This window comes from Pyrus communis, chromosome 1, assembly GCF_963583255.1.
Source record: "Pyrus communis chromosome 1, drPyrComm1.1, whole genome shotgun sequence".
NCBI classification, from domain to species: Eukaryota; Viridiplantae; Streptophyta; class Magnoliopsida; order Rosales; family Rosaceae; genus Pyrus; species Pyrus communis.
The window spans coordinates 10,090,075-10,110,067 of record NC_084803.1 but is presented as its reverse complement, the minus strand read 5'-3'; the positions used below and the strand labels follow the sequence as shown (position 1 = coordinate 10,110,067).

Genomic DNA, 19,993 nt, shown 5'->3' with positions numbered 1-19,993 from the left:
AGGTATAGCTCTGCTCCAACAATTCGTCATTGGAAGGGAATCAAAGATGTATTGCGATACCTTTGTGGGACAACAAACATGGGTCTCTTCTACTCAAAGAAATCCACAAATGACCAAGTCTTTGTTAGATATGCAGATGCTGGTTTTCTCTCTGATCCGCATAAACCCTGCTCACAAACTTAATATGTGTTCAAGAATGGAGATACAACAATCTCATGGCACTCAACAAAGCAAACATTAGTTGCTACATCTTCAAATCACTCAGAAATACTTGATTTACATGAAGCAAGTCGTGAATTTTCTTGGTTAAGATCAATGATCCATCAAATGCGGAATTTATGTTGTCTAACTTCAAAGACAGACACTCTAACTGTTATCCATGAAGCTAAAACAGCCTGTGTTGCCCAAATGAAGGAAGGATTCATCAAGGGCGACAAGACTAAACACATATCTCCAAAGTTTTTCAGTGCCCGTGAGCTTCAGAAGGCTAAAGTTATTGAAGTCAAACAAATCTGTTCCAATGAAAATTTGGCAGACCTGTTCACCAAGTCTCTAGCAAATTGCACATTTCAGAAGTTAGTGCAAAGTATCGGATTACATCGACTTACTAATCAGCTAAATTTGGAAAATGCGGAATCAGGAGGAGATACATATTAGGGGGGAGCACCCATGATAAATGCATGTTGTACTCTTTTTCCTTCGATTAGGATTTTTCCCACTAGGCTTTTCCTATCAAGGTTTTAATGAGGCAACATAAACATATTTAACACTATATCAACAATTCAGGTAAAGTTGTACTCTTTTTCCTTCGCTATGAGTTTTTCCGAACAAGGTTTTAATGAGGCAACTGATGTTGATATGTGGGCATCCAAGGAGGAGTATTGAAAATACTGGTGGGTTAATGAATGCCCACAGTGATATTGAAAACATTGGTAGATTTGTCAATGCCCACTCAAAGTGATATTGACTTGGAAAATGAAGGAGGATCGTACTGTCAAAAGGTGTGTGCTGTAAATTTCAATGTATAGTTAATACGTTTGTTTGGAGTTGCTCTATATCAATAACATCATTATCTATCCCTCCATCTTTTATTTGTCATCTCTTTGTGTTATAGTTACAGTGTAATATTTTACATTTGTTTCGCTCCTGTTACTAATAAAGATTATTTCTCTAACTTTTACCTATTTATAACATTTTCTTATTTTTATAATTAATTCGTTGTGAAAACCTCATAGACTAGACGAACAAGAGGACCACTGATGCATGGAGAAGAAAAGGTCCAAGTTGTCGGGTCAACCATTTCAAGCTCTACAAGTCTTGTATATCTCCTTCTTTAACATAATTCCCTTGCCGCCCAAATCAAACTCATTGACAAAAATTATATTATAGCTAGTAGCACACTCTAGAATCTCCAGCCAAACGCGTATAAAATACTTTTCTAACCCAAATTCGATCAGTTAATTAAGATTGGGATTTAATTGAAATCTTATGAGAAGCATTAACTTCTTTAGAAGGACTACATAGGAATATTTGTGTTAAAAGACTATATTTAATATACGAAAAGAAAAAATATATATATGAAAAGAGAGATTCAAACTTCAGACTTTAAATGATTCTCTTACCAGAGAACAAAGAGAGATTAAAGTTTGAATGTAAGAGAACTATACAATATTTTAATTAACCAATCTAATTTACATTTATGTTAAGAAATACTACGAAACTATTAGATTTACCTTTTGTGATTATCCACAAGCTATTACTAAGTAGAGATGTGAAAGAAGCCAATAATTAGTAAAAGTTTATGATAATGCAATGACAATCAATGGTATGTAGTTTCGTCTCGTGGAAGTCACTTCGGCCTCCGTCCCCACTGACCAGAAAATGAATGACCTCTCTCTATCTATTTTGCTTTCGAATAATTATTTAATTACTTCACTCGCCAGAAATACAATAATCCTAAAAATTAACATTTAGTAACTTTTTATTTAAACTTTTCTTTGTGACTCCTCTTTTATTTCTTTTATACAACATAAGTAACTGAAATAATTGGGTTTGGTTCCTGACCCTTATATAGTATACGTACCGTGTTTAGAAAGATACTCAAATTCTTCATATATCTGAGTTACACCGACCGTTTCGTTAAGAGAGTTATTTTTTTTTGTCATTATATTAATCTTGCAAATATCTGAAGAAATGTTACCCTACATGATTGGATGAACTGACAAGTCCTCCCACACGGTTGGGGGGGGGGGGGTGGGGGGGGAGTTTGCGCAACAAGTTCTGGAACCCTACTCTTTCTCTTTTAGTATGTGAACTGCAAAGGGATGCTTCTTCAAACGTAGGATAAGGGTCAAACTGCCAATTGCATGTCTCAAGCACAAGGCAAGTTGTGCGTTGGAAAGTCTGCGGAGTTTGTGGTACCATGCATTTGAATTGTCTGAGTTTTTTTTTTCGAAGTCTTTTTTGACCTTCGACACGTCTAATTAATGTCTTGGGGAAGAAGAGGAGAACCAGGCATCATGGCCCATAGGCCGAAGGAGGTGCCTTTTTTGAAGGGGCCGAAGGTTCATGCCCTAAAACTCTTGGAACCAATCAAGTCAAATAACATCGGATTCTAATTTTCTTTTGACACGGGGCCATATTCTATAAATTACATGTTTTAACCTACGTAAATAATGCTTGAGCGAAACATCTAATTATTATAATCTATTGATTTATTAAGTGTTCAATAATAAGAAAAAAAGTTTGTCATTTAATTCAAATGTAAAGAGACAGAGACAAACTAGCCTAACTCACCTATACTGATTTGGGTGCTAAATAACATCGGATAGCATTCAGAAGTTGAATCTATGTAAAAGTACAAATTTTAAAATAAAAACATTTCCGACCTACCTATTCGACCCAGTGACCCGAGATAAGTTGAGTACAAATTTAAAAATAAAAACATTTCCGACCTACCGGATTCGAACCAGTGACCTAAGGATATCTGATGGATATTACCAACTACAGTCCTCCGCTCTACCAACTGAGCTAAGGTCGGTTTGTATTCATACCATAAGTTTTCTTTTATTTATAGCATGAACATGTTATTTAAATAAAACGTGCCGCCTGTTCTGACGATTTTGTGGGGTATCGTCATGGTTCAAATATGATATTGTATTACTGATTATGTACTTTTAAAGAAAAAAATTACGAAAAGTATGAAAAGAAGAACAGAAGAAGAAACAAGTTTCACAATATGGCCATACGAAATCAAAGAAATCCCGTATGGTGAAAAAGAAAATCACTAATTTGTCATATATTCATTGCAAATACGATTAAAGTACTTAATCACATGAACATTCATACGTAGTGCATGCTACTAGAAGATCAAATTGTTTTATCAAATCCAACCTACACGTAAAGGCCCCAAATTAAAATAAGAACCGAAAAATAAATCCGTAAACTAGGACCGATTGATCATCAAGAAACTGCAACCTCATTTCTGTTGTTATTCATTAGCTAGGAAGAACCTGGTAGGCCTCGCCTGGAACTTTCTCCTTCTCCGAGGATCATGTTCTGAGGGATTTATTTGAAGGAGGAGGCATCCCTTTATGGCACTACGTTTTTCGACGATTGCAGGATCATCACAAATTATGACCTGTTTATGTGAATTTCTGTGCAAACTGCACCGGAAAGATCCTGGGTGTGTGGTCGGTGAACATGAACATGTACGGTTTGAGGTGTGTGATTTTGGATTGGGGGTTGCTTTTTTTGAGGCCATGGAATAGCTCAACCACTAATGACTAGCTATCTTTTTTTGTGATTAAATTTTTTTTATCAAAACTAATGACAGGTTTGAAGTTCGGGTCTTTTATAGAGCTTGCTAGGGTTTACAATTACCTTAGTAACCTTTTCTAATTGTTGTATTAGCCTATAATTTTCTTTAATCAACTGATGATATTTCAAGTAATTAGAAAAATGGATATCCAACAAAAAAACAAGTAAAGAAAATGGATATAACGAATTTGTATGAAGTTACTTGTAAGTTGGAACTTGCAAACTACAAACCTCTGTAAATGCTTGAATATAGGCAATTTTGTTTATCTCATTTTAATCTTTGGTACACAATTACTTTTAAAACGGTTATAGTAAAACGAAAAAAAAGCATCCTAATTAAGATTATACATAGGATTATACTGTACCTTTCTAAACGCCTGCATGTGCTTGTTAACGTATCTAATTAGTTAATTTGTTGTTTACATGTCAAGAAATCTGTTAGGGCAAGCTAATTGGTTTCCTTATGTTATTCTTAATCAGAATTATTTCGTGGTTGTTCCCGGAATTTTGAATTGAATGGTTTTTTTTTTAAGAATATTTATGGCTATTAGTTCAAATACTTTGCTGGATCAGTCGCTGGTTACATGAGGAATGTATAAGTAATATTCTCTTACCAAATATATACAAAGAGTACGGACATAATATCTCTTAACACTCTTATGTTCACTTTGTATTAGAAGATACACACTCTTAGCTTATAGCTCACGTTAAGGAGAAATTTTTCATTTTGACCGCAAAATTGGTAGTACACTACGTGTTTTTATATAAGTGGTAAATTTTTTTTATTTTTTAAGTTATTAACTTTTTAACACATATCACACCATTTGTATAATTTCGTATTCTAGTCACACTGAGGATATGGGAATTTTTTTTATTGGTTTATTGGCCCAACGACAATGACAATATTGCACGCTATACTAGGCGATTGTTCGAATATGCTGCTAAATTAAAATCCTACAATACGCTAGCTAGCTGCTCTAAATTGGATAAGATAAACATGATACTCTCTTAAGAACATCAAGCATAACGAATGCTGGGTTTTCAATTAAATTAAGTATAACTGTTTCCATAAAAAAAAATATATATATTGTTTTGAGATGGGATTGCAAAATAAGATAAACAGGCAGCAAGAGAACAAACTGTTCCCATTTGAGTCAAACTATATTGATCCTTATATGATTATCCTGTAACGTGGATTGTGGCCAATGAACTCCACTTTCTTTTCTTATCACTCAAACAACTTCAATGATGTTGATTGACACTAAAACCTAGCTAGCAGCACTATCTGTAATTTTTTCTTTCATATATTCAACGGTTGCACTAGAAGTCTTTCATATATTCAACCTAAACGGCTGGTTTTGGATAACATATAAGGTATAAGTTATTCATTGACAATTAAGATTGGCCAGTCCCACATTATATAATTTTTATTCTAGGAAATATGCATAAATAAAATCGATTACTTCTTATAAAAGTAGAAGTTTGGAACAAGAAGTTGTAAGTAAAATGCGATTTATCCTTATTTATTGTTTATTTTGTGTTTATCCCGACCTATTTTTATTAGAGTTTGTAACCGATTCTATTTATGCATATTTTTTAAGTTTTTTTTATTTTTAACAAACGATATTATTTACACTAAGGGGAAGATGATAGGCTTAGCCTCACAATGAGCTAGCAATAATGTGATTCAAATTCGCTTTTGGTGAGAATCGAACCTAACACCTCTCACTTACAAGTGAAGTGGAATACCATTTGACCATAATACTCTGTGGCTAATGGAGATTCTAGCAATAAGTAGGTATAATATACAAAAAATTGATGGTACATTACTCAAATGTAGATCCAAGGAAAAAGAACCAAAAAAAGAAAAAAAGGAAGCTTTGCTTGCTTGTTGTATATGCAAATTTAAATGTTCTGCGCCCTATCATGGAGTCCGGAATGCATGGGAGTTCTCGTGGAGGAGGACCTGGAATAAGTCTGAGACAACCCCACCTCTGCAGGTTGTTCTAGCCAAACCCTAGAAGACAAAACCTTTTTGGTATAGACACGGTGTCTTCGTTCCCGGGCATAGATTACCCAGAAGATCAAGGACAACATTACAGCTGTAGATACCAAAAACAAGCCAATGTACATCCAGGCACTATGTATTCGCAAAGCGGGGCAATGATCTCTACTTATGTCCGAGAACGCATCCCTAACAAATGTGCAGTCTATGAGATCAAGAAAGAAGGGACTGTAACGATAGAGAGCGTAGCTAACATTGACGAAGGCGGACAATTGGTCGTAGTAGTTTGGAGTTAACCGACCAGGAGTTATACAAGCATTCGCTGGCGAAGATTGACACACATACTTCTTCCACACCTGTTTGAGGCAAATATTACAGAAGGTAGGTCAGATTTAGACACTAGGAAAAGCTATAAAGCTTATACTTTGTGTCTAGTGATTGTGTAACATGGTATCAGATGTCTGGTTGCAGCTAGGAGGTCTTGCATTCAAAACTTTTGAATAACTTGTGACACAAGCAAAGAAATCCATATATGCTTTAGCTTAGAAATGGATGCTAGCTATTAGGCTTCTTCCATTCATTATTCCTATTTTTTATTTGTACCTCTTGAGCATCTTGCATTTGAATTTCACCATCGACACACTTTCGCTCGTTGCGATTTTCATCAAAGGGGTTGCAAAGAAGCGGCAATGGTGGGCCGGTCTGGTTGAAGTGCAAGGGACCATTAGCCGGGGAATTAGTATTTGCAATATCGGTGACAACACGGTTGAGCACAAAAACAGCATAGAAGGTTGCATCCCTAGTCCGCGACAAGGCCTCCTGGGCCATGTTTTTGTTCACACATGGAAGTATATCATCTAAGGCAGTATGAGCTGTGGGGTTCTTCTGCACCCACTCATTCATTGAAACACATGCATCTGCAAACACACTAACAATTATGCACATAGGAAATCAAGTCAGAAAGCCAGAAGAACAAAAAAATAAAATTAGCAAGTAATCTTACTGACATCGGTGGCAGATGAGGTGACAAAAGCTTTTAGCCTGATAACATGTCCGTTAATTATAGGGACTGGTACTGCTTTAAGCCACGTTATTCAGTGCCACTAATGTCAGTGATTATGGATGATGTTTTCTTGCAACGATTATACAACACTTACTTATGGACAAGGAGAAATACACCACACAAAATGAATGTTCCTGTGACGAGAATCCACCCAAGAATTACCAAACTGCATCAATGTGCAAGTGTTTGTTAAAGGACAAAGACATACAAATTCTACCAAAATTTGGAGATCTGAAAAATGAACACGAAACAGTTCTAGGTGTATACGTCACTTACATGTATACAAGACATTCCATCCCAAAAATGGAAACCACTGCAACAATTTTAGTCCAAAAGAAGAACACAGAGATTAATAAGGGATAATTTTAAAAGTCAATTTTTTTGGAAATTTCTATCTCAAAACGAAAAGGAAAAAAGGACTTACAAAATCCAACAAAGACCAAACAAAGCATAACAGCAGCAAGAACAATGAGAGCTAGTCTCCTGCAAAACATAGCAACAGAAAAATTAATGTTATCCAAATTATTAAGCATTGTGAGCAAAACTTGGAAGAAGTTGCAGTAGAGTTATATGGTTACATGATATCCAAGCCATCTTCTATACGTTTCGAATTCTTTACGGTTGTATCAGAGAGTATATTGGCAGCATTTTTTATGGTTCCCATAACACCATCAATACTTTGCTGAATGTCTGCCGGAAGAACAATGGCGTCGATACCAATCTTCTTAGCTGCATCGAGATAGTCTGACACATTCCTGAGGTTTTCGGCAGTCTTATCTGCCTGCCCCACGACGTATCCAAGCGTGCTGCACGTGCTGCCGTGGAACCTGTCCTGGCCAGTGTAGAGCACAGCACATCCCATAATTGCCATGAGTGTGAAGAAAATGAGGATGGAGAGTGAGAGAACATATGCTACTCTAGAATAGCCATACGGCTCTTTCCGACAGCAGCAGTAGCAGAAGCAGATGAGCAACAGGTTTATCCCGAACAGCACGAACCACACAACGGCGGTGACGAAGAAGGGCGCCGCTGTGAAACCAACAGACTGCGTCATAAAACAAAACAATAATCAATGTAAAAAATTGAGCAGCAGTGTAACCAATAATCCATACGTTTAAAATTAAACAACACTATGAAAAGCATAAAGAAAGAATAGGAAACCACATTACATCGCAAAAACTGACAGAAGTTATTAATTCATGAACATTGTTGACAGAGCTCTCAATCTCTATATAAGTCATTAACCAAATCAAAAATTTGCATATACATCGCGACTTACATTTAGGACTAGTTTGGAATTGCTCATGTATAAATTTTTTTTTTGCCCATCTGTTAGAAATGTTTTTATTAGAAACACGTTGCATTTTTTATTAAACATTTTGATTCCTACAGAAGCACGAAATCATTTTTATCATTTCAATTTTTTCTACGGAACGCAATCAAAAACACTTTTAGTTGTCATAAAACACTTTTAACATTTCCAGAAGCAATCTCTACAAGTTATAAATACTAAAACCTATTTAAAATAAATAAGATACCCCAATTAATTTTGAAATAACCACAACATGAGATAAGCAAAAGAACAAAACGATTCCAGAAATTTATTAAAATAGCAAAACAACCCTTATACCATGTTTTTTATTCAAAAATTGATAGAAATTAACCCAAATAACAAAAAGAGAAAACATGTTTCAAAAGCAAGAACTCACAGCCCAGTAATGCTTATTGCTGATATTCCAGCCACCATTGTATTTCTTGAACGCGTCGAGAGGGTCTCTCCGCCGTGTCCTCTGCTCAGCCAATAACATGACAGTCCTGTTTTCTCCATCTTTTCCTTCAAGAAACCTCCTTGCAGCTGTGTCCCATCCCACCACCCCGTGAAACCCTACGCTCCCTCTCTCGCCGCCTACCTCTACCGCTGCAAACCAAACCAATTTAAACCCAAAAACACATTAAACATAAAAGAACACGTAATCCCTACAATTTTTTAAAAGAAAATAAAAAACACGAAATCACAACCATTTCGACGAAAGTAAAAAAGGTGGGCATGAATGTCAAATGTCATGCATGGGTACCTGTTCTTCGTATGATGTTGAAAAGGTCAGGAGTACCGGAAATTAAAGGAACGAAGAGGAAAATGGAAAAACAAAGAACGGATATTTTCCATGTGTTTGATCTGAGGCATGACATTATGTTTTCGATTTTCGGGTTTTTCTATGAGTTTTTTGGTGTTGATGTGAGCGCCGAACGACGTCGGATGATGATTTCCTCGACCTACTGTGGCTTTTGAGGTGGAGCTGGGGAGCGGGAGAGAGACGAGGACCCGCGTACATTTTGTGCAGAGGGAGCTATTTGTATGACGCGGTTTACACTCATAACTAACTGCACATAAATTTTATGGAATGAAAAACACAGAATATATAGACTGTGCGAGAGATTAACTATTTACTATTATTTTTCAGCTGAAGTATTTGTTTTCTAAACAAAAATATAACATACAAAAAAGAAAAAAGAACGAATTCGTATGACATACAAACAAATCCAACGGTTCACGTATCTATCTATACCCTAGTATGGAAAAGTGATCAAATCCGTTAAACTTAAACTTGTCTTCGTGTCTAATACGAGTTTTGTACAGGTACACTGTTCAAAAGGATAATGAACAAGATTTTGAAGTAAAAAATAAGATCACATTTTTTACAAAACAGTAACGAATTTATTGAAAATTAAGGGGAAATTACAATCTTCAATAAGTGGAATTTATTGAAAATTAAGGGGAATTACTATTTTCAGTAAGGCGATTTTACTGACAAAACAATATTATTTAGCTCGAAACATGAATTACACTAAGAACATATTCATGCTCTCTATTTTCAAATTAAATTTTAGTTAACGGGACTACAAATTTATTTTATGAGCCACCTATAAAATTTTAACGCCAACCATACTATCTAATTTAAGGAGTCATAAACACGAATATAATTATGATGAATACAACGATGATGTTTCCTGTTTTAGGCATATCCACTCGGTTTATATATTTCCATCTTTTCATAGTTTTTATGTTTTATTTTTCCCGGGTTTTTGAACATTTAGAGTTTCATATTCTGAATGGCAATATGATCAAACCCTAATTAAACATTCTGGACCTTTGTTGCTGATAGCTCAAGGAAAACCCTAGAAAATTTGTTTCTGTTTTTGCTGAAAAAGTTATCACAATAGTTGTAGTTGCGGCATTAATGTAAACCCTGAATGGGCCCAATCTTTATGGGGCCTAAATGAGAACTTTGAAAAGAAGTTGCATGAAGTTTCATTCTATAAGAATTCACCAAAAAAAATAAATATTTGCATCTCTCTATACAAAGTGAGAAGGCAAACAAGGTAAAGCTTTCAAAATCCAAAGAAATTCCCCTCCCTAATTAAGAATATCAAAATAAAATAATTTAATTAATAGGGATAGCCACTTAGTACTACGGTTTAGTGGTATTCCTCTTCACTTGTAAGTGAAAAGTCTTAGGTTCGATTCTCGCTAAAGGCGAATTTGAACCACATTATTGCTAGCCCATTGTGAGGTTAAACTCACCCCCTCTTGTTAGTGTAGATGACATCATTTGTTAAAAAAAAAAATTAACAGGGGTAAGCCACTTAGTACTACGATCTAATGATATTCCCCTTCACTTGTAAGTGAGAGGTCTTAGGTTTAATTCTTGCCAAATGTGAATTTGAACCACATCATTATGGCTAGTCCAGTGTGAGGCTTAGCCCACTCCCCCACACCCTTCGACCTACTCCAACATTCAGAGTAAAACTCAAATTTTAGGTTCTAAACCTACCCAAACTTGCTCCAACCCTTTCGGGCAATTATGAGTTTTAACCAAAAGCTCTTTTTTGAGGCAAATTTAGGCCAGGATTCCCCTCTGAATAAGTGGGGGTGGCCCACTATATATATGTATATTTTTTAGTTTTATATTTATAAATTCATTGAATCCAACGGCTAAGATTTAATATGATCAAATTCCATAGTGAAAAAAAAAAATCTAACGGTCCAAATTTAAATCCAATGGCTAAAATACTTAAAAAAGAAATTTCATGTGTTTCATATTCTTTCATAATGTTCCATGAGTTTCATGATGTTGGTTTAGTTATTTTTCAATATTTATCGAAATCTAAATATTTTTAGGTAAAAATGTTCATAAAATTAAATTAGGATAATCTGCATAATTGTGACAACCCGTTCCAAATTTTACGTTTTTATTTTATTTTAAAAGCGTGAATTTACTAAATTGCCCTAGAGGCAATGATTTTGACTTCCGTTGACCATCGACTTGAGAGATGTGGGACTTATTCTTTAAGCATATCCTCGTAGTACTCTTTGGTACGAACGTATAGGCGAAAGCCGTTAGAAGAAGAAGAAGAAGAAGAAGAAGAAGAAGAAGAAGAAGAAGAAGAAGAAGAAAGGGAAGAGAGCTTCCCGTGCACCCATACCCGCGCCACCACGAGACCATCTTCCAAGGCCGATTCCGGCCAACTCCGGTGGAGTTTTTCGATGCCACCACCACCATCTTGAAGCTCTCATTCCCCTCTACAAAACCCACCCAAGAACCACCTTGATTAACCATGGTATGGAGCGGTTTGAGGCCACGAAAGTTGACGAAAATCAATGGTGCTCCGGCCACCCTTTTCGATTTTCCGGCAAATCGGCAAAGCGATGGCCGATGCCACCACTTGGGCTTTGTAGCCCATCATCCCAGGAGCAAAACCCAACCAACCTTGACCCCGTTGGACCACCGTGGACGACGAATCGACGTCGGGAAGTTTTAGGCACCCGCCGGCTTCGTGGGCAAAATTGACCATCTTCCGTCCACTTTTGGACTTCGTGGCAGGTATGAAATTTGCTCCACTCACTGAGATCTTCATTTCTGTGAAGTTTGAGAATTTTTGGAAATAGTTGGATTTTCCGGCGAGTCGGGGTGGCCGGCCGCCACCCGCGGCGGCGCGTGGCCAGTGGGCCGCCAATGCTATTTTTAGGCTATGTCAAATGTCTTGATTTCAGTTTTGTCATTTGAATGACGTAGGTTGATAGTTGGAACCTAAATTCGTTACGATACGTTACTTGATAAAAATGTGAATCGATGATCCGACCGTTGGATCGTCACCAAAATGGGATATATTGTAATACGTAATATTTAAAGATCATAGGAATTTACGGATCAGGAATTCGACTTACGGATCTTCCTGAATTGGATTTGTAAGTTAGTAAAATAAATGTTTATGGCCACTTGTTTTAGGCAATTAGCGGAGATCTGACCGTTGGATCGTAATGAAATTTTAGTATGTTATTCTAGAAACATATTGTGGATCGTTGGGAGTTATGGATTGGAAATCTGATATGCGGATCTTCCGGGTCAAGTTATACAGGGTTGTAAATCCTACCGTCGATCTTTGATCGACGGTTGACTTGTGGTCAATGGGTATCAAACTATTTTAGAATGTCGTTGAGGTTGTGTTTTATGTGAATTATGTACTCTTCGGATAAGAGTTCTGAGATGTGATTTGATAATTGGTCACAGGGACCAATCATTCAGGACGCCTCGATGTGTGCGCTAGAGAATCATAGCGTGGACTCCAGGTAAGTGGATTTTTTCCTTTTTATCGTACATATTATTGAGAGTTCTATCGACGCTTTTAAATTGATTAGGTATATTACTTTCATATATAATTATTGTGAATGCTTGAAGTACCTATATGAACTACGAATGGCTTGATCCCTATTTAGGGTACGTAGGCAGTCTAACGAGACGTTAGATGCAGCCATAAAATATTTGAGACAAAAGCCTTGCTTGGGAAATTGAGTAAGGCGAAGGAAATTGGTAAAGGCAAGTTTTAGTTTTATGAATTAGTTAGCTAAATTAATGTTAATTGGGTCGTCATGGATAATTATCCCTGAAAATAAGTAGTTTGGGAGTAATGCGTTATTGATTGTACACTTCTCACTGTATTGTTTATAATTGAACATGCTACGACATGGTTGAGTATTAGATTGCATCATAGTATATCAATATGTATATTACTTGCATATAATTATTGGGAATGCTTTCAAGTGCAAAGGTGAACTCAGGACACCCAGGTAAGTTCAGGTGAGTTTATGGTACTAGTTGAATCGATTGCGTTATAGCATGACTACAGTTATGTGTTAGGCAACTTCGATACTGTTGTACTGGTTGCCATGAGTTGCACATGTTATATTGAGATGCATTGAGAGCTCATAACCTGCACCCTCGGTGTTAGTGCTCCCGCCCGTGGCCAGGGCACAGTCCTTCACGTGATGTTCACCTTCCGCACCTTATGCTCACCTTGGATTCAAGGTAGGTGCCCAGGCCTGTCGTACAGACCACTTTAGGTGGTTCCGACTCGTAGGTGACCCGCGATTATTCGCCCAGTCTTCACGTGATCGTAGCACTTGAGCGTATTTATTTACACCCAGTCCTGTCGTACATACCACTTTAGGTGGTTCCGACTCGTGTGCAGGTATACTTATTGAGCTATATGCTAGCCAGGATTGATGAGATATGGATAAGTCGTACAGGTCACTAGAGGTGACTCCGACTTATATGCTAGCCAGGATTGATGAGATATGGATAAGTCGTACAGGTCACTAGAGGTGACTCTGACTTATATGCTAGCCAGGATTGATGAGATATGGGTAAGTCGTACAGGTCACTATAGGTGACTCCGACTTATATGCTAGCCAGGATTGATGAGATATGGATAAGTCGTACAGGTCACTATAGGTGACTCTGACTTATATGCTAGCCAGGATTGATGAGATATGGGTAAGTCGTACAGGTCACTATAGGTGACTCCGACTTATATGCTAGCCAGGATTGATGAGATATGGATAAGTCGTACAGGTCACTAGAGGTGACTCCGACTTATATGCTAGCCAGGATTGATGAGATATGGGTAAGTCGTACAGGTCACTATAGGTGACTCCGACTTATATGCTAGCCAGGATTGATGAGATATGGATAAGTCGTACAGGTCACTAGAGGTGACTCCGACTTATATGCTAGCCAGGATTGATGAGATATGGATAAGTCGTACAGGTCACTATAGGTGACTCCGACTTATATGCTAGCCATGATTGATGAGATACGGATAAGTTGTACATGTCATTTTAGATAACTCTGACTGATATATTACTTTGTATTGATTTAGTTCATTTGGCCTACTTATTAATGTATGGTGGAGTTAATGGCAAACCGTGGTTTTGGTCATTTCTGAGTATGGTTTGGATATATGTATATATGTTGTACTGTCTTATGGAAAACGATACGAGTTTTACATTTAGGGGCATTACTTTTAGAGAGGTAATAACTTTGGTAAGCTCGGTTTTATTGCTTACTCACACCTTCTGTTTGGTGCCCTTCAGGTTTTAACTGCTGAGTTTGTATCGACAAGAATCTGTGGCGAATCTTAGTATTGATGGATTTTTTTTAGGGTATGATTCTTACCCATACTACTGTACCTTACTTATGCTCTGACATCGCGTGTGAAATGGGTTCGCTCCCACTCGTAGCGCACTCTGGTACTTAGACACTTTTAGATTCAAATTTATTCACTTTTTGTACACTATCACATTTTATGGCTTCGTCACCTTCCAGGTGTCGGCCAGCACAACTCGATTCAGGGTCCAAGTGGACTTTCTGGGTCGGGGTGTGTCAATAATTTTTTTTTAAAAGAAGTTACTTTAAGAAAAAAATTATATTAAATTCATTCTTTAATAATATTGGGCTAAAAATTTAACCCATAATTGGAGAAAAAAAAAAATTTATGGGTGAAAAATTTTAGGTTTTAACCTACGGATTGGATATACAATTTTTTGCTTTAAAAAAATAATAGGGGTAAAATGGTAAAATAAATCATTTTGAAAATTTTCAAACAAAGCACCACTACGTGGGTTGATCACCTTTTTACAATTTTTTCAATAACTAAATATTAAGTCAGTTTTATCTATTTTGATAAAAATAATACTAATATATTTGACAAAAAAATACTAATAATAAATAAAGCCAATTAGCACACGCAAGGCTAATTATTCGTAAAACATTTATATTAAAATAGTATTAGCACCTCATCATCATCCTTTAGTGAAAATATATTGTTGTATTAAAAAAAAATATATTAGGAGAATAATGTTTAATTGTACTACAATACTATAAAAAGTGGAAATGTTTTGCAATTGGTAGAGAGATTAGGTTAATTTGTACAATGAGTTAACCATAATTGGCTATCAATTTTAATACAGACATTATATATTTTTACTAATTTTGTGAGTCGAACTTAAAATCACTAGCTTATAAATAAAGAAAAATACCTTTGATGCTAATACTAGTTAGTAATCTTCAACAAACTTCGGCGAATTACTTAATTAATTTTGTAATTAAGTAGTGTTTGTATCTTTTCAATTGAAGGATTAATCAAACAATTGATATAGTACAATATGTGCTACAAGATATGTACAACTAGGTTGTGACTGCTTGTTACAGCTAGTAATAACTAGGATTAGTAATTCTTATCACAGCTAATCCCGGAAGGTTTGACTGGTCAAAATTAATTAAATAAATTCTGTCTCTTTTGTCTGTCACACACGAAATCATGCACACACGTACGATATTGTTTTATAATTACAGTCAAAGTCCAAGGAAGACCATTTGGGCGGGTACTCATTAGGCCTTAAATTAAATCCGTGAATTGCATATTGAGTCGTGCAAGAACAGGGCAAATGTACTGGTAACCGGTTTGTGATTCAACCAGTCATGATAACCTTACTGCACATAAAAATTATTACACACATTTATAATTTTTTTTTCATCGAACGATAATTTAATTCATCTAAACTATTGAAAAAAATTACAAACTTAAGTATAAAATCACGAGCACAAGTAAAATCCAAATGTAGTATCATATAATTAATATAATTCATTGTTCTCTTGATTTTACTTGTGCTCCTAGATCTAATGCTAGAAAGATTAACTATTTAGATCAAATTTTTTAAATCATATGACGTAGTTATTGATGATTGAATTATTAAATGTTGATTAACATGTTTATTTCTTATTAATAACACATCATATGATTTACAAATTTAATCTAAAAATTTGGCCTACCTGGTATAATTCCTATTATGAATATACTTTAATTGTAATAAACAGTTGTACCATATAATATGAAGCATATGATCACAAGAACTAGAAGAGCCTCATCAAAATTCATGAGTAATGGAATCAATGATGAGATTAGTAAAATCATGAATGAAATATGACCTTGTTTTGGTCTAGTATAAAATATGACTTAAAAAAGAGTGATAAAAATGTACAGAACAATAACTTGGAATTGGGAACCACGTGATCACCTTAAGACAAAACACCCCGACCAAGTGATTAATTAACAAGAATTAAACTTCAAATTCGAGAAAGAAAGAAAGAGCTAATGTAATTATTTAATTAATCAAAGCATTTGAAGAGTTCAATTCAATCAATTAAACTGAAAATTGTAATATTGAGCTTTGTTAAAAAGTTGGTTGATTATACTAACACAAAGGAGATCTACGAGGAATGCGTTTTCTTCTACTGATCATGCTTGTGGCCATGTCCTCGTCGGAAACTTTATGAGCCGATCTTCCACATAACGATGCGTAATTAAGCCCGCTTCTCTTTTTCCTGACGACATCATGATGCATGTACGCCATGTGCATGGTCATGCTCATGGTCTCAGATCCAGATGATGATGACGAGCTCATCGGGTCATCGAGGTCCACAATTGTGGAATGAGGGTTGGTCTGATCACTGGTCATCTCCTCGTCTCCCATATCGGAAAGTGGAACTAAGAAGTCAGGACTCAGTTGAAGGGAGTTGCATGTTTTCAAGTAAGGAGAGAGGTCTTTCTTGAATTTAAGCACGTAATCCACCTGATTAATCATTAGAATCAACATGTTCATTAATTAACTAAAGCGTTTCAGTATTCATAAACCAGGTAAATTTTTCAGCTATATAAGTCATTTTCATAAACCAGGTAAAATTCAACTATATAAGTTGTTTGTTGTCACATAACATATAGAAGCAAAGGTTTTAGTTATTTATCTGCAAGCACGGAACAAATTAATGCAAAAAGTAAGTAAAATAAGTTGGGAAATTGGTTAAAAAATCAAAAATCAAAATCTCAATGGTTAAGTCAATCAAAATTAAAATATCAACAATATATGATCAAAGTTCAACGAAATAGTAATTAGATAACGATAACATATTGAAAAATGATTGTTTCAGTAACTAGGATTGGAAAATTGATTATTTTAGCCAATTTCCAAATATATTCGTAGTTTTCGTTACCTTGCACCCGAGAGAGCAATGGATATAAGGCTCTTGAAGACTTCTGTCACACGATGTGCAGTAGTTTCCAGAACCCTTGAATTGCCGATTTTGAGGTCTTTTCTTGATGAACACTACTTTGGCACTATTGATGGTATATGCCTAAAACAACAAACAAAGACTTCTATTGTCAAACCAACTGAATTGAAATGGCAGAAGTCAATCAATTAAGCTAGACTGATCATTTTTTGGGCACTAACCTGAACGTTGGAGCAGTCGATGAGCTTCTGAAGATCTTCCAATCGGACAACGTCATGGTAAACATAACGGCGAATTTGAAGGAGCCTGTGGAATCGATGGGAGGGAAGGCAATGGGGGCATATACTGATGCAACAATCCAAACAGCAGACGTTTTTTTCGTTCTTTTTCGCAGTTTCGTGGAATGAGCAGCCGGCGAAGAACTTCTCGGTGTAGAGGGCTTCCAACCATTCAGGTTTCTGAATTCCCTATCAAAACAATTATACTCAATTATACTCAAAAGACAATGAGAACTATGCAACAGAGACAGAGACAGAGGTTGGACAGTGACAAACCATGATCACATAAACACTTGAAAGAGAGAGCCCTTCTTTGAGCTGTTACCAGGACGGTGGTGTAAACCGGTTTGGTGTTGGGGTTTTGGGGGGGGGGGGGGGGGGGGGGGGGGTGTGGGGTGTGGAGAGAGACCAAGGGATGGAGATAAGTGTATTTATTGAGCTTCACAAGAGAGGAAGGAGGTATATATTTATTCCTTGGGGAGGTACACAACATTTTGTCAATAGGGAGACCTATAACATGAGAGAGATGTGCTTTTAGATCACTAAAAATGTGTCTGATAATGTTGACGTAAAAGAAAGTATTTGAAATATTTTCTATAAGAAACACATGTTATGTGTTTTTACGAAAAACACTTCAAATGTTTTTATGGAAGCAATTGATTTTTTGGAGTTTTAACGAAACACTTTTGATATTGTTTACTTTTAACGAAAATGATATTTTTACTCTAAAAAGTCAATCCTGGTACTATTCACTTACAACACCTTTTTGTCATTTTGATTAAAACTCAAAATTTTTAAACTTTTTTCATTAGTTTTTCTTTGATTTTTGTTAAAAGTACTTTTGAATATAAGTGCTTTTTAAAGAAACATTTCATAATGGAGAGAGAGAGAGACAGGAAGTAAGATATGAGGAGAACGTGGGCGCTGTTTCCGTGTCTCCCATTCTCTAAAAACCCTATAAACAAATGCTGCTCATCTCCTTGGCTGTAGAGCTCTAATGCTAAACTAACCAAGCCACCTTCTTGAAGGAGCTGCTCAGCCAATTTTTTTTTACCAGTTTCCTTCATTGATTCCCATCTCTTAGAATTTGTGAAAGAGTAGTACGTGCTATCCGCATTCATTTTTATTTCTCATATATTTCTCTTAATTTTTTATTGTTGGATCAAATGAATTGAAGAAGATCAATGACAAAAAATTAAAAAAAATATGTAAGAAATAAAAATAGATGTGTAAATAACACTACTTAAGATAGAATCAGTAGAAACTAGCTACTTAAATGTTAAAACAAAACCTAAAAATTACACATAGTTAACAGCCATCCCTGATAATATATTTCCATCAGTCCATTCTTTGCGTTCCACTTTGTTGCTGTCATTCAAAATAAACTTTAGCTCTGGACTTTTCCAAATTGAAAATTCATCATATCCCAAAAAGTCGGCTAACAAGTTAGTCTTCTTTTTTCTGCTCTCTTTTTATAAAATAAAAAACAAGTGGAGGAAGAGCAGCAGAGCAGAAATTAGGCATCCCTTTCTTGCCTGTTCTGTAACTCACATCACTTGAAAAGAAAAGTAATTAGGCCTACAAAAAGAATGATTTTTACAGTTGTATCTCAGTCTAATCATCTGAATGTTTCATTTTGCTACCCATGTAACCAATTTAAGATATCATGTCTTAGTATTTGTGTTGGGGAGGGACTTAGCTATATATAAGAATGCTAGTGTGTTCATATTTTAAATTAATCGAGCATTATTTGATTATCATGCGTTTAATTTCTTGATATGTTACAATGATATAAAAGTGATTGTATTTGTGTTGGCTAGTATACTTCCAACATACTATTATCTCTCTCGTAAGTGTCTACGTGTATAATGTAGGTCGAGGTGCTTTTCTTATTCATCTTCCAAGGCCCTAGTAAATTGCTGAGGGAGAAAGGAGAAAAAATAAATAAAATTTGAAAGATTAGAATTTGGGTTTGGAAATAGTAGCATGTCAAAGAACGTGCAGCTCATTGGCTTTTGGTACCTCAACTGTGACTCATGTGACTCAAGTGGTAAAATTGGTTGAATCAGTAACTTGGTACAGTAACCTATGAGGAATTAAACAAAAAAAGGTAATTCGAAAAGGAATTAGAGGATTGTTAACAACCTTCTCGATTTTCTTTATCTTTTAATGTTGCATGAGAATCAATCATTTATCTTGTAAGAGAAACAAAATTATCATAGTATAATTGACTCTAATAATGTAGTTTTATAGGAATTATTTCAAACAAGTTATGTTAAAATCAAATCTCAATTAATTATTTAAAATAAAATTTAGAAAAGATTGATTTTGTGACTTAAAAGAAAAAAAATGAATTTTAATAAGAAACAACTTAAAGGAATCAACAAAGGTAAACTAGAAAGTAAATGATTCAAATCATAAT

General features: G+C 35.6%; 2 protein-coding genes and 1 non-coding gene across 3 annotated transcripts; all 3 read right to left on the bottom strand.

Moving 5' to 3' along the window:
- Window positions 1-2,948: 2,948 nt before the first annotated feature.
- TRNAY-GUA (transfer RNA tyrosine (anticodon GUA)) lies at window positions 2,949-3,040 on the bottom strand. The gene is given in 2 exon segments: window positions 2,949-2,984; window positions 3,004-3,040. It is a non-coding gene; the product is annotated as a tRNA-Tyr (tRNA).
- Window positions 3,041-5,528: 2,488 nt separating this feature from the next.
- LOC137740494 (uncharacterized) lies at window positions 5,529-11,463 on the bottom strand. The gene is made up of 8 exons (XM_068480369.1): window positions 11,373-11,463; window positions 8,597-8,805; window positions 7,466-7,932; window positions 7,312-7,370; window positions 7,164-7,200; window positions 6,982-7,053; window positions 6,428-6,752; window positions 5,529-6,180 (listed from the first exon to the last, which is right to left on the bottom strand). Exons 1-8 carry the CDS (start codon window positions 11,461-11,463, stop codon window positions 5,725-5,727), a joined length of 1,716 nt encoding a protein of 571 aa, XP_068336470.1. The 3' UTR covers window positions 5,529-5,724.
- Window positions 11,464-16,297: 4,834 nt separating this feature from the next.
- LOC137740409 (protein RGF1 INDUCIBLE TRANSCRIPTION FACTOR 1-like) lies at window positions 16,298-18,692 on the bottom strand. The gene is made up of 4 exons (XM_068480305.1): window positions 18,489-18,692; window positions 17,515-17,760; window positions 17,276-17,416; window positions 16,298-16,857 (listed from the first exon to the last, which is right to left on the bottom strand). The coding sequence occupies exons 1-4, from the start codon at window positions 18,690-18,692 to the stop codon at window positions 16,480-16,482; spliced, it is 969 nt and encodes a 322-aa protein (XP_068336406.1). The 3' UTR covers window positions 16,298-16,479.
- Window positions 18,693-19,993: the final 1,301 nt, after the last annotated feature.